At 34.3% G+C, this 15,810-nt stretch overlaps 1 protein-coding gene across 2 annotated transcripts in view; it reads left to right on the forward strand.

The window, feature by feature from the left end:
• Nucleotides 1–15,810, forward strand: part of Gnf1 (germ line transcription factor 1) — a 406,700-nt gene that overhangs the window by 280,130 nt on the left and 110,760 nt on the right. For both annotated transcript variants that reach the window (XM_090411514.1, XM_090411513.1), the window contains one exon: nt 8,076–8,230. In XM_090411514.1, the coding sequence (XP_090267640.1) occupies nt 8,076–8,230 (155 nt within the window). The remainder of the gene's footprint in view (nt 1–8,075; nt 8,231–15,810) is intronic.

The raw sequence follows: 15,810 nt of genomic DNA on the forward strand, positions 1-15,810 counted from the left end.
CTACTAATACTACTGCCACCAAAGAACTCCAGGGAGTCAGAGATCTCATTGAAGGAAACCCCATATCACTTACACCTTCCCTTTAATTCATTCACGCCACCTTCACTCACTGCTCTATGACAGAAAAATTTAGCTTATCCCTTTTTTTGACTGTATTCATTCTCAGCTTCCATGGATTCACTTTTTCCTCTCACTCTCTCTCCTCCCTCCATGAAATAAATTCTCATCTAAATCCTGTATGATTCTTTCAGAAGTTTGTAGATCTGTCATATCACTCTTTCTCCTATTTGCTGGTGTCTGCAGTCAAAAAATTCTAGTCTTTTCTCAGAATGATCATTCCACAGTCCTGAGATCATCACTATCCTTCATACCTTCTCCACTGCACCGGCATCATTTTGGAAACCAGGAGACCACATTTATGCACAATAGTCCAAGTTAGTCATATTCAAGGCCTTGTAAAGAGGCAAAATAACTTCTTTGTTCTCACATATCATTGTTTGCTAATATGGTCTCTGAATTCCAACTTCTTGTTCCACAAATTCCAAGATCCTGCCAATATAATATACCTTTTGGATATTTCATCACACCGAAATGCATAACTTCACTAACGTTGAACTGACAGCCATTTTCACATGCCTAGAATTCCAGCTTATTCAGATTATTTTGCAAGTACTGCATGTCAGTTGCATTTCTGATTAACCTGCATATCTTAACATCAGCAGCAAATATCAGGTTTTCACAAAAGTAATGTCATTTTTTATACTGTACTTGTTCAAAGCTTAGCTTGTCTGAACATGAATTTTTAAAGCCTTATAAGTACTGCTAAGCTGAGGCAGCCTAATTCTAAGGAATGCCATCTTGCAAGAGCATCATAAGTTATTGCTTAAATAACCGTTTATTACTATGGAGGTCACTGAAGAGCATATTAGGCACATCATGCTTTATGAGTTTAAAAAAAGGCAACAATGCTGCTAACACTGTAAAAAAAAATGGGCATAAGTGCCAGCAATGGTTCCAGAAATTTCGACAAGGTGACTAGCTTGAAAGACTCCCCTCGTCCTGTCTCTCTCTCTCTCTCTCTCAATAATGATATGCTGAGAGCCGCTATTGGAAGAAATGCCAATGCAGCTGTTGAAGATTTAGCAAAAGATCTTAATTCATTCTCATCGACCATCCATCGCCATTTGCAATAACTTGGAATGGTGTCTAAAATTCAGCAAGCTCAGCAAGTGGATTCCTCACAAACCAACGAAACAACAATCAAAGAGCACATCAAAATCTCTACTGCTCATCATTCTCGAGAGGTTCAATCTCCATTTTTGAGTCGTGTAGTCACCAGTGATGAAAAATGGATACTTTACAATAATGTTAAGTGGCGAAGGTGGTGATTTCATTCATGGGAACAGGCTAAACCTCATCCAAAACAAGACCTTCACCCTCAGAAGGTTTTTTTTTTTCAAGCATTTGGTGTGATATGGTGGTTATTATACACTTTGAATTATTAAATATTATATTCTTGCCACAAAATCACCTGTACCAAGATTAGGATAAGCTTCCACATCTTCCATATTCTCCAAATCTTGCACCTTCAGATTACCACTTATTTTGAAGTTGGCAACATTTCATTAATGAAAAGCAATATAATACATTTGAGGCATTGAAATTGAGCCTATGTGACTTCTTGCCTCCAAACCTTCTGAATTATATAGAAATGGAATTATGAAGCTTTCATAACATTGGAAAAGCATTATTGATTCATATGGCGAATATATTTATTCTCCATATGAATTATCTTTTATATCCTTTCAAAACTTAATGCTAAAAATACATTACTTTGGGGATAAGCTGATAGCTGTATGTGGCCTGGCAAATTCTTCCCAAAGTCATTAATGTAAAAATTGAATAATAATTAACCACGGACTAATCTCTCAACTACACCACTAGTCACTATAAATCTTGTAGACTCTTATCCCCTATACCCCACTTTTTGATATGTCAGTTAGTCATCCATCCTCTTATCCAAGCTAATAGTTTATAATCCCATGTTGTATCCTACAACTTATGCAACAATCTTCCTGTCAAAAGCCTTTGCTAAGTCCAAAAGTACCATTGTGTATCCATTCTCCATGTCTAACTGAACAGACATTATCATAAAATGTGAGCAATTGCTCAAACATGACATTGCCATAGTTAACCCATGCTGTTCATCCCATGCAAGTTTTTGCTGTAGAAATTAGAATCTCTACCAAAAAACAGGTAAGCAGTGTCACCCATTGCTGCATTGCAGAATAGATCTCACAACATATGCATTTACAGAGGGCAAGCTTGTGGAATGGGAAAATGTCTACATACATTTCAGAATGCAGATTTTTATTTTGAGAGAATCTGCAAAAAGTTAAGTAGTCATCTTATCATGTCACCTTGAATTTTTTTTTTTTTTAAATAAATCTTTATAAGCTCAAGGAACTATAGAAGCTCATCAGAACAGACTTTCACAAACACCCATGCTCACGGTGGGACTTGAACCCATAACCTGTTGGTTGGAGGACTGTTTGGCTGAGTGTGCTATCCACTCAGCCAACCAGGCTGGCATCAAGGAATCAAATATGCACAATTGAAAAACCCTAATATAATGCTGTGAGCACCTACCAATGCTGCATGCTGTTTCTTCAAACAACTCTGTATTGTTTCCCCTCTTCCTCCCATGAGTCATGGAAAATAAGTGGTATGAAAATAGAGGAATCATCTTCTGTAATGTGAAATCAATAGCTTAAGAATAGAATACTTATCACAATCACCTAATTAGATTCAGTGTTAGCAAACAGAAGATATGATGCATGTATAAACCGTAAAATGAAAGAGTTAGATGCAGAGTAGAGAGAATGGGATGAGGATATATCTGACATTTTGGAGAAGTTGGTTATGTCTAAGTGCAACACTGTAGCACGGAAGTAAGATAAATGAATAGCAGCAGTCACAGTTTTAGGTCTTGACTTCAGTGGCACTTATTTTGGTAAAGAGTGCACTTAAGCTTGGGTTTTGTGGCCCATGAGTTTCAAGTCAGCAGTGCAGTTCCTGCTTAGTGAGTATCTAAAATCTTTATCAGAAAATAGGAGTGTGGTTCTAGTGTTAGCAGTTATATGCTAGCTGTTGAGGCTCAGTCATTTGGTTCTGATCCCTTCATCCAGCTTCTGTAGAGTTCATGTAACAGAGCAGTTTCAGGAGTATTGTGTCAGTGTGCAATGGCATATTGTAAACTGAATTTTTTTTATGAGACTGTTCTTCACTCATCTCATGAGAACAGATGATTTCTTTAAGTTGCTATTTCAGCATTAGGCAAGAAAATACATTTTCCCTTTTCCTCCATTCCAGGTATCACTGGCTTAGTCATTATATCTAATGCATTTGGTGTAGAAACTATAGTAGTCAATTCAAGGTTCAAAAACAGCTAGCTTATTCTGAAGGTTTATAGTTAGTAGGGAATATTTCCATAAATTCTGTCTCTGAAAACTATATATTTAAAGATAAACAGTGTCCACCAAGTAGACATAATGATGAGTATTTATTATTCTTTTCTTTAATAATTATCATGTCCAATAGCTGAATTGAATCATTTCATGGTCTCCTCTTTATTAATTATAAGTATATTCTTCAGTTAAGTCAAAGGTACTAAAAACAAATTGTTGTAACTCATAAACTTTTCCATTATCAGAAAAGTGTAAGAGAATTTTGACTTGCTTCATTCTCAAATGTACAGCATCCCCTTCTAGCACAATTCAGTATTTTAAACAAAAAGACAAAATAACTGTTATCCGATAAACAAGAACACAAAAGGTTTGTCAGGAATTGTCCACCTGAATCTGAACTCTCACAATATGTTTTATAATAAAAGAACCATTTGATACAGTGGCAAAAACAATTGCTTCTCATATTGAAATTTTAAAACAAGGACACTTTGCTTGAAAGCTTTAGTTTTAAATATGATTTAGTGTACGGCTCTGTACAAATTACCAGCTCAAAAAAAAAAATTCTCCATAAGGGATCATTACTGTGAGTGACAACAGCGCATAATGCACAGGTACATTTTCTGTTCTGTGAATCCTGTATTATATAACTTTATTAGTGCAACATTTCTTTGACAAGGTAATGCCTATATTATACTTGACAAGAAATTATATTACTGTTTCAACCCTTTTCCAAGCACAAACAGCATAAAGCTTTTGCATGAAGTATCTTTATGACTAGTGTGCTTGTATAGTATGGTGCAAAAAAAAAAAAAACAGTACAGAACTTTGACACCTACTCCAATACATGTGCTATGAGATATGTCGTTTGACTGCATGCACATTAATAGAAGAGTAGAGTCTGCGCCATTACATTTAGCTGTATCAATGGTATTGACGTTGGAAGAAAAGATTTATTGTTGAGAATTATTTTTGTTCATACGGAGTTGGTAGAACAAATGGTCCAAGCCTACAACTTGTTTGTGAGCAGTTTGTTCATCATTTCTATAAGCATGCTCTCAAGCAATAATGTCATCATTGCCTTAATCAAGAGCAAGTGTTAGTCTCCAAAATGCAGTCCACACCAAACAGCAGTAAAACTTGAGATACTGAGGCAGTCACTTACAGAGAATCCTTAAGGAGCTGGGTGCCTTTTCATACATCATTCAGGTAGATCAGTGTTTAACAGCAGCAGATTGCACTGCACAGCCGGAATACTGTGCACATGTGCTGACCAATATATATGAAGATCCATGCTGGTTCTTTGACAAAGCACATTTCCATCTAAGCAGTCATGTAAACAGATGAACCTACAGGTCTCTTGATTACTCAAGACCTGAATTTGTCGAAGAGAAACTTCTTCACAACGGGAAAGTCACCACATGGTTGCAGTTTCCGGCCATGGCATAATCGGGCCCTACTGTATTGAAGAGGGTGGTGTAACTGTGACCACCTTGAATAGCAAATGCTACATCAAGAATGTGTTGGTTCCATTCACCCAGAATTTGCAGGATGTGTTATGCAAAAAACATTCCATTTTGTGCACAGGTATTCCAACAGGATGGAGCAACCTGTCGGACATCACGTAGTTCTAGAGCCTATTTATCAGAATACTTCCCTGGGAGGCTCATATCTAGGTTCACAGAATTCCCATGCCATTCATGTTCTCCTGATCTCACATCAGTTGATGCCTTCATTTGAGATATGTTGAAGGAATAGGTATTCCACCATATGACCTGCCATCAAACCTTGATGAATTAAGGGGTAAAATTACATGGTGTGTCCAGCAGATGTCCTAACCCTTGTTCTGCAAGATGACCTTTGAATGCACTATGAAACCTGTCTTGAAAGACAAGGTGCCCAATTTGAGCACATAATATACCATGCTGACTAGATGGTGTAGACCATCCACATTAGGCAATATTCACCAGGAGGAGATAAAATTCTGTCTATTTTTACTATGAGAGGTTTTTAAATGGTTCCATCCTTGTTGTTCACTTTGGTCTTGGTCATTTGCAGGGATGACTGGAGAGCAATCCCAGGCAGAGAACGGCAACTCGAGTTAGACTTGGTGGTTAGACTTATCTGAGTTAACTCAGATAAGTCTAACCACCTGGGTCATCTTTGCACTTTAGTTTCAATTGATCTTTTGTTGTTCAGCTGCATGAGACTGTGAAAAAGAAAAAAATGATAGCTTTGGCTACACGATGATATCAAAAAGCTGAGACCTTTTTTTCTCTCTCTCATACTATACATCTGTCTTTTTTTTCTTCTTTTTTTTTCTCCTAATGCTATCAGGCTCTCCTGCACCCCTATGCTAACTACGCTAGGCCCATGATGATGAATACCCCTTTACTTTTTCACCTCAAAATTTCAGCATGATAAATACTTTCCCTTTTATTTTTAATGTTGATATTTTAATTTTATTTTTCTGGTGCTAGTGGTAATTCAAACAAGCATTCATTTTGATATTTATGGGTTTGCTGGCAGGGCAGATGATATCTACATTACAGGATTACTTTTGGCTGCATCACAGGCTAATTTTACAGTAGCTCTGCTATAGCATTTGCTGTGTGATGTGTATTTGTTTTTATATCAATTTTTTTTTTTAAATGTTATTACTGAATTTGAATGTTATTACTAAAAGATTTTTCTTATAACAAAATGCAGAGGGTTTTTGTTGAGATAATGGTACCAATTCTTCCAAGGGTCAGAACTTTAGGAACTGCAATTTCAAGATGTGAAGAGAAAACACAAATGGCTAAGATTTTAAGAGATAGTAGCAGCTATTAAGATTTACTCATTCATGCTGTATGACAAGGGGAAATATTTAGTTGCAGTCAGACTTGGAAATCAGGGATAAAGCATTAGTGTTATAGTATTATTCAAATGTAGCACAAATGCTATCAAGTGGAAGTACCTTTTTTTTTTTTAACATTGGTGATTCACTCTATGATATATCTGTTGCAGATTGGAAACAGCAGAACATGAATTCTACAACTGCCTTCTTGCATTGCTTATTTGTAACAGAATGCAGTGTGTTTAGTATTCTATCACGTACAGCATTACAAATTCTTTTACAATACCCCACTTCCACTTGTCAGTAATAGGAAAAGAATTTTGATATTTATGGTAAATGAGGTAAAATATCATTTATAGAAAGTGAGGGGGGGGGGAAATGGGGGCTTTGAAATACAAGCAATATAACATACAAGTGTTTTGCAACCTTATAACATAGAAATTGTATTGTTCAGCCCAACAATTTTTATGTTTAGAAAGAAGCATTTTAGAAGATATATGAAATCTATGGGGAGATAGTGCAGACCACCCATGTTATGCAGTATTCATCAAGGGAGATAAAATTCTATCTTTTCTTATTATGACAGGTTTTTCACACTCTTTCATCCTCTTAATGCACTATGGTCTTTTGGTCAACTGCAGGGATGAATGGCAAGCAATCTCAAGCAGTAAAGGCCACCTAAAGGTGGTTAATTTAGAAAAGGCTAACTAGAAGGTGCTAGTCATCTCTGGATTTTAGTTCCATTTGGTCGGCCGGTTGCATGTGACTAGTGAAAATGGCTACATGATGATATAAAGGATCTGGGGCCTTTTTATATCTCTCTCTGCTATCGATTTGTCTTTTCTTTCTCCTAATATTGTTAGGCTCTCTTACATCCTTGTACTACTCTTGACCTATGATGATCCCTTCACTTTTTCAACTCAAAAGTCAAAACCAGTCAGCCAGTAGCCCTTCCTATAATGTTTTTGCATTGCAGGATATTCAGGCTGTTGATGTGAATTCAATAGCCCCTCTGTACAAGTAGACTAGTCGTGAAGATACTTAACATGTAAACTTTGTTTACTTATGCTTAAGTAAAGGATTAAAACGAGAATTGTTAATATAATATATTTTGAAACTCAGAGTAAGACTCTCTACAACTGTCTTTTATCCAGAATATGGTGGTATTATCATCATTTTACTGCTTGTATATAAAGATTATATGGTTTCTGCATTGATTTCACTTTGATATCTTTCTCGACCTTTGCCTAGTGACCCTTCACATAATGTTTTTCATTATGAGATATTGAGGCAGTTGATGTGAAGTTAGCCACCTCTATATACAACTTTTGAAGATACTTCAAACACAACCTGTTTGTGTATTAAAGCTATGTATTAATTTCTTGTCAAGTATAATATGCTTTGTAACACCATGGTAAAACTTTCTACAAGATCAAGATAATGCCAGCTTAAGTTTGTGACATGAAAATTAATTTAATAACTAATATTTATGGGTAAGTTAACAGTTCACTATGTTATGAGATTTTAATTATGCAAGTACAGCAATAATGATGAGATACAGCACAAAAATATTTAAAATGAAATTGAAATTTGCATTTGTTTCTGGTGAGTTATGTTCAGTTGTGAAATAGTTTGTCAGGGGTTAATTATTTTGCACACAGATAGTATGGTTATATTATAATATTTTTATTAACATGCTTTATTGCCCAGTACTCTTCTGTAAATGGTATTCTTGAATTTTAAGATTTGCAATAATTTGTGTTTATAAATAGGGTCCATTTGAAGTGTTAAGCAAAGTATTTTCTGTTGGTGAAGAAGCAAGAAAAATGACTATACATGATAAATCAGATCTCTTCTTCCATGATTATTCCATTGCACCTCTGTTTGTACAGGAGAATTATATACATGTGAATCCTCGTGAGGCCAAGTAAGACAAAATTTTAAAATCTTATATCCATTGGATATATTTAATGTAATTATGATTCATTATACATTTAAAGTTAAAAATTTGATGATTTTATAACAGTTATTTGCATTGAATTAATATATAACCCATAAGATTTATATTGAACACTTCAGGTATTAAATAATAGTTTAAATTATATAATCATATAACAATATGTAGTCAGTCCTTGCTTTTCTGTGTCTTGTACTAATTATCACCTATATATATATATATATATATATATATATATATATATATCACATTACTCACATCCATTGTTTTTATCACTGGTACCACTATTCTAGTTAGACATTATTCTAGTATTCTAGCAACCAGTCAGGTTTTTTGGGGAATTCCATTATGATGGAATAGTAATTTTTAAACTGCTTTAGCACTAGTAGTTCTTTGTTGACAGATGAAAACAGAGAATTAATTTTTGCAGTATACTAGCAAAAATTGCTCTAGGATGGATGATGCCTTTGATTTAAAATTCAACATTCTAAATAATGATTGTTCTTGCTGATATGATGAATGTTAAAATTGATCTGAACAAAGGCTTTGGTTCTCACTTCATTTTACAATTATGCTAATACACTGATGATAGCCCATTAGTTTAAAAAAAGATTGTGCAATTGGTCAATTATTCCCAAGCCTGGGTTATCATCAGTATTTAAGTAATAAGTTTGCTTTCTCATGTTACACTCAGTTCTGAAATCAGTATTGTTTTCTTATCCCCTAACATCTCATTACTAGTGCCTGTGAGTCACCGGATCATTTCATTATTTATAGCATATTTAATTTACCTCAGTTAGACTTGTGAAAGCCATCCAAAGTATCTTGCAAAAAAAAATCAACTATAAAAGGAGTTTGGAAAGAATTGAATTGGAGATCTAGAATAATGTTAATTACACTCCAGCTTAGTGAAGTTAGGTGAAAATTGCATACATTTAGCTAGCCTGGTTGGCCGAGTGACTAATATCTGAAATCCAATTAGGAAGCTTTGTTCAAGACCGCACCCTACTTATTTGGATGCCTTCAGTAGCTTGAAAAGTATCATGTTTGGTCTCTAGAGTAGGGGTCCCCAGATTATCAGTCCATATGCAGTGTAGTTTGACTCTCCAGCCAAAAGGCTGCAGGTTCGAATCCTGCAGCCTTTTGGGCTTGAATTTTTGTGATGGTCTGTGAAAAATACTAGTGGTGGTGGGTGATAGATGGCATTAGTGTAGGTGTGGTTTGCAGTTGGTAGACTGAGTGGTGGAGACAGTTGTAGAGTAGATGCCCTTCCTCGATGAGTCTTCGGACTCCCTGAAGGTGTTATGTAATAATATAATAGTTGGGATTCACATTAAAAAAATAAAATTCTAATAGTATGGCTGTTCATCTGACATATCAAGTGGAATTTTAAATCTGGTATGCAAAAAACAGCTACTGCTAAACAAACTCTCTGTTATCCAAAAATATCAATATAAGTTAAAAAGTACTAAACAAGTGTCACAGGAAGAGTATGAAGAATATAGAAAATAAATTTCATGAAGATTTTGAAATATTCTTGATGCTATAGAAAAAGTTATGAATTGTAGAAAAGTACTGTAAAAGGAATAAAAGATGAAAAGGTGGCATAAAAACTAATGGTAAGGATATTTTTGAAAGATTAAATTTTGAAAGCCAGCCTGGTTGGCCAAGTGGTTAGCGTATCCTCTCTCCAGCCAAAAGGTTGCGGGTTCGAATCCCGCTGTGGGAATTGATGTTTGTTTGTGAAAATACTAGTGGTGGTCGGCGGTAGGTGGCATTGGTGTAGATGATGAAGGTAGTTGCGGCTGGTGGAGACAGACAGTTGTAGAGCAGGTATTCTCCCTCGATGAGTCTTTGGACTCCCTGGAGGTCTTATGTAATAATAATAATTATTATTATTATTATTAAATGAAATAAGCAGTAACAGAACATTAATATCAAATATCCAAGAGGTAAGCAAGCCAGACAGAAAAAGCCATTAATGATATAAAATTTTTGAAACAGCTGAAGTAAATAATATTTTCTAAAAATGCTCAAATTTGAAAGAATAAAAGTTTTACATTAGCTGTACTGTATAATATGTCACCATCAAATTCCTGATATGTATCCTCAATGGGGTTTACAGGATACTATGGTAATTCTAAATGATTAGGATTACTTGATTGCTGGCTTTTTACTCCATATTAGTCTGTTAATTTTCTTCTTCTCTTCAGGGATTAGGCATTTGCCTGTTCCATCTTCACTGCTCTTTCCTTCTTGCAGCTGTTCTTCCTTCTCTCTCTCTCCTCTTTCGTCAATATCTATCCACCTCTTTTGGTGACCGATATCTTTTCATCCTAAATAGATGCTCTTTCCATTTCTCTCTATATATCCCTTGATCTTTTCATTTATGATATAAATATCTACCGTATATTATCGCGTATAATGTGAAAAATTTATGGTAAAAAATACTACTTAAAGTTAGGGGTTCGCATTATATGCAGATCCTAAAAAATATAACATCTTATTAGATTTGCACACACAATATATACTACCTAATGCCTATGCAACCAAATCTACTTGACCCACTCGCATTCGGCGACCGAGCGTCCATCGCCGAATGATAGAGCACAGTGAGATAGATAGAGCACAGTTAGGTATATCGGTTTAACCACAGTTCATTTTAAATATTATTCATTAAACAAACCTAGCCTGAAAATGAGCTAACAGAAACGGAAACGTTCATCTTTTGAAGCAGGATTTAAATTGCGTGTCGTGCAGTTTGCAGAAGAACATAATAACAGTGTTACTATGAGAGAATTTGGTGTAGCAGAGAGTAATATTAGACTTTGGCGTAAGCAAAAAGACAGCCTTGAAAAAATCCCCAAAATGAAACGTGCCCATCGTGGAGATGTAGCATCCTTTCCAGAACTCGAAGAAGAGCTAAATGAATGGATTTTGACGCAATGACAAGATGGCATTATAGTAACAAGAAATGAAATTTGTTTTCGAGCACTACAACTCAAGAATGGTAAATTCAAGGACACGCCACGTATTTCATCTTTTCTTGCTTCGTCTGGGTGGTGCAACAGATTTATGGAATGCAAAGCATTAACATTACGACACCGAACAATAATTGCGCAGAAGTTACCAAAGCAGCTTGAAGAAAAAGTGCAGTCCTTCCATAAATTTATCATAAAATTACAGAAGTGTCACGGATATGAACTTTCCCAAATTGGCAATATGGATGAGACGCCCGTGTACTTTGATTATGCCTGGGAATCGAACAGTAAACTCAGTTGGTGAAAAGGGTGTCTTCATAAAAACAACGGGACATGAAAAAACGCATTTTATCGTTGTTCTTGCATGCATGGCAGATGGAACCAAATTAAAGCCAACGGTGATATTTAAAAGGAAGAAAATTCCGAAGCATATGAAATTTCCACCAGGTGTAATTGTTCGCGCCAATCAGAAAGGTTGGATGGATGAAGAAGGTGTACAATTGTGGCTGGATCAGGTGTGGAACAAACATCCAGGTAGCTTGTTACATCAACAAAGCATGCTAGTCTGGGATATGTTCCGGGCGCATTTAACAGAGGCAAGCTAAGAGAAAGCACATGAGCTACGTACAGACCTAGCAGTCGTACCGGGTGGTCTAACGTCCGTTTTGCAGCCGCTTGATGTCAGCTTGAATAAGCCATTTAAAGATCACTTACGTGAAAAATGGAGAGAATGGATGTCATCTGGTTTGGTGAAGATGACAAAGAGTGGGAATTTTCAGAAGCCTGAGATCATCCTATTCACCAGCTGGGTTAAAGAGGCATGGGATTCGATACTATCTGAAATGATTCAACGCTCATTTCTTAAATGTGGAATAAGTAATTCAATGGATGGATCCGAAGATCACATCATATACGAAAGCGAGGATGATGCACAACAAATTGGAAAGCATGAAGACGATGACAACTGCTACACTGATGACGCAATCCCTACAGATGAATTTATAAATGAAATGTTTGACAACTCAAAAGATGAAGAATTTAAAGGATTTTGACATTTTGTTTTAAAATAAATATTTCTTTCGGTAATTCGTATTGTATTATTTATAATGTTATGGAAAGATTAACAGATCGCATTATATTGGACATGTCATTTTAGGGCTAGTTTTCAAACAAAATTTCTAGTTCGCATTATACGTGGATCGCATTATATGCGATAATATACGGTATTTTTTTTCTGATGTCTTTATTTCTTATATGGTCCAATTTTGTGTATCCTTTAATTGCTCTTAAAAATCTCATCTCTGCAGCTACTTTCATCTTTCTTTTTAACAGTCCATGTTTCTGAACCATGTAGTAGGGTCAGGGTGCCCATTACTTTATAAAATTATAGTTGAGTTTCTCATCTTGTTTTTTTTATTCAGTGTCCTTTTAATTGTTCCACAGATTTTCTGAAATTTCTTTATTTTTCATCATATCTTTATCTTTTAGATATGTTATTATGCAATTTAAATAATTAAACTCTGTTATCTGTTCTATTATTTTATTTTCTATAACTATTTTTGATCTAACTTGATCTCGACCTTTAAATGCCATGACTTGTTTTCTTTCGTGAACTTTTTAAATTGTTTAAATTAAGGAGATTTTAAATCCCACATTGTTTTAAAACCGAATAAGAAACTCAAAGATTGGAATCAGAGAGTTTCATGCCAAATATAGTATAATAAACTATAAAGTATCGGCGATTACTAGCGTGAGCTAATGCAAATAGTCGTAGTACAAACTCGGGCAACTCGCAGCAAAGGTGGTGAAGTTTTGATCGCTATTCTTGGTATTTTCCATAATGTAAAAACACATTTCCTAGGAAATGTATGCTGTTATTACATTATGATGGGAGGTCACTACCCAGACCGGTATCAGCCTTTATTGAGGCTTCCTCAGTGAGTAGCTAGACCACCGAAATGAAGCCTACTGGCTCTTTATATTTAAGTAACTTAATGGGTACACCTTTTTGACAACTCGTATAGCAGAGTATATAAGTTCTTTTCGCTATACCCTTTAGTATTAATTTGGTCTAGCTACTCATTGATGAAGCCTCAATAAAGGCTGAAACCAGTCTGGGTAGTGACCTCCCACCATAATGTAATAACAGCATACATTTCCTAGGAAATGTGTTTTTACATTATGGAAAATACCAAGAATAGCGATCAGAACTTTACCACCTTTGCTGCGAATTGCCCGAGTTTGTACTACGTACTAGGACTACTTGCATTAGCTCACGCTGGTAATCACCAATACTTTTATAGTTTATTATACTATATTTGGCATGAAACGCTCTGATTCCAATCTTTGAGTTTCTTATTCGGTTTTAAAACAATGTGGGATTTAATTTAAATAATGTTTATAGCGCCGAAATGAAGCCTATTGGCTCTTTATATTTAAGTAACTAAATGGGTGCACCTTTTTAAATTGTATTGTTGGTTTATTTTGTTTAGTTCATAAATTGATTTTTGAAGATCATCTTCATTGTCTTGTAATATAATCTGATCATCTGCATATAGCATTGTATTGATAACAGTTCTGGTTAACTCGATAGATACCTTGTTTTATTGTTGTTTTCCATATTTTAATAATCTGATCAATATATATATATATATATATATACTGAATGGAGTTGGAGATAAGCTACATCCCTGTCCGACTCCCTGATTTGTTTCACTCTCTTCTGTTAATTTATTACCTAACTGTAACTGTATTTTGGCATCTTTATATAAGCTTTGTATAACTTGTACCAAATGTAATGGACATCCTTGTTTTTTGATTATATTCCAGTTTTTCTCTGCATATTTTATCAAAATCTTTCTTATAATCTATAAAGGCAATATGAGTCTCTAAATTAAATTCTAGTGTTTTTTTTCAATAATTTGTTTTAACACAAATATTGTCTATACATGATCTTCCATGTCTGACATCATTTTGTTCTTTGGAGAGTAGACTGTTTGCAATATTTCTAAGTCTTTTATTCAGGATTTTACTGTTAATTTTGTAACCTGTATTTAATAAACTTATTCCTTTGTAATTTTCACAATCATCACTGTCTCCTTTCTTAAATATAGATATAACCTTAGCTTTTAACCAATCTGATGGAACCTCGCATTTCTTCCAACAGTTATTTATTAATTTTAAGAATCTACGATGGAAATATTTTCCACCATATTTTCAAAGCTCTGTATTTATGCCATATAATCCAGTCGATTTTCTATTTTTTTATCCCTTTATTTCTTCTTTGAGTTTTTCCAATTTTATTAGTTCTATATCAGTACTGATTTCTTCATTATTATTTTCTGTTTTTAAATTTGCTTCATATCATAAATTCTTATAATGTTCAATCCATTGTTTCTCTTGTGTTATGTTGATTGGTGCTGTATCTCTTTCTTTGTTGTTTAATTTCCTTATTATTTTGTAGGCTATACTTGCCTTCCATGTATGTCATTTTCCATTTTATTAATAAATATGTCCCAGTCATCTTGGTGATCTTTCTATACTATGGTTTTAGCTATATTTCTTCTTTTCCTTTCTATATTTTTGAAGGAGTGATTTGTATGCCATTTGTTTTTCTTTTATTGCATTTTCTATATCTGTGTTCCAGATTTTTAATGTTCTTCTTTTTATTATTTTATTTTTCTTTCCAAGTACTTCAGATGCTGCTTTATGGTTATGTTTATTAAAGCTTTCTATTCTTCTTCTATATCTTCACTGATTTCGGCTTCTTTTAGGTAATCTGTTAATCGTGATTGATACAGCATTCTAATGCTTTCTTCTTTTAATAGATATACTTTGTTTACTTGTTCTATTTCTTGTTTTTTTTTTTTCATATTTATTTCATTTTCTCCATTGACTAGTTTTTCTGTTTTCGAGACTACTAAATAATGATCTGAAAAAATTTTACTTCCTCTGTAAACATGCACATTTCTCACACGTGGAGCTAGTTTCTGATTAATAATGATATAATCAATTATAGATCTTGTTCCTCTGCCATTCCAAGTATATTTATTTATATTCTTTTTTTGAAAAAAAGTATTGATTATTATAAAATTATTGAAAGTTTAGAAGTCTCATAATTCTTGGGCATTATTATTCATGCAACTTTCCCCATATTTTCCTAAGACATTTGGGATTGGATTATTTCCAACTCTGGCATTAAGATCTCCTGCTATTAATATATAATAATTTTTTATTACATTTATTTAACTGTTTTTGTAGTTCCTCATAAAATTGTTCAGAATCCTCTCCTGCATTCTTCAGGGGCATATACTCCTATGATATGAATAGCCTCTATTTGTTTTTAATTTAACTGTTGATAATTTGATCATTTACTAAATTATGCTTTCGTATTCTATTTTTCCATTTATTATCAATTAAAATGGCCATTCCACTATATATAGCTTAGTATAACCATCTGTATCTTTTGTTCCCCTTAATTTCTTTCTTGTTTCTGTTATCACAGCCATATTAATGTTTTTAGTTGTTTTGCTAATTCTAATTCCCTGTTAATTATCAGGATTCCAATAT

This window comes from Typopeltis vanoorti, chromosome 21, assembly GCF_054136105.1.
Source record: "Typopeltis vanoorti isolate ZY-2024b chromosome 21, IOZ_Tvanoo_1.0, whole genome shotgun sequence".
Lineage (NCBI taxonomy): Eukaryota > Metazoa > Arthropoda > Arachnida > Uropygi > Thelyphonidae > Typopeltis > Typopeltis vanoorti.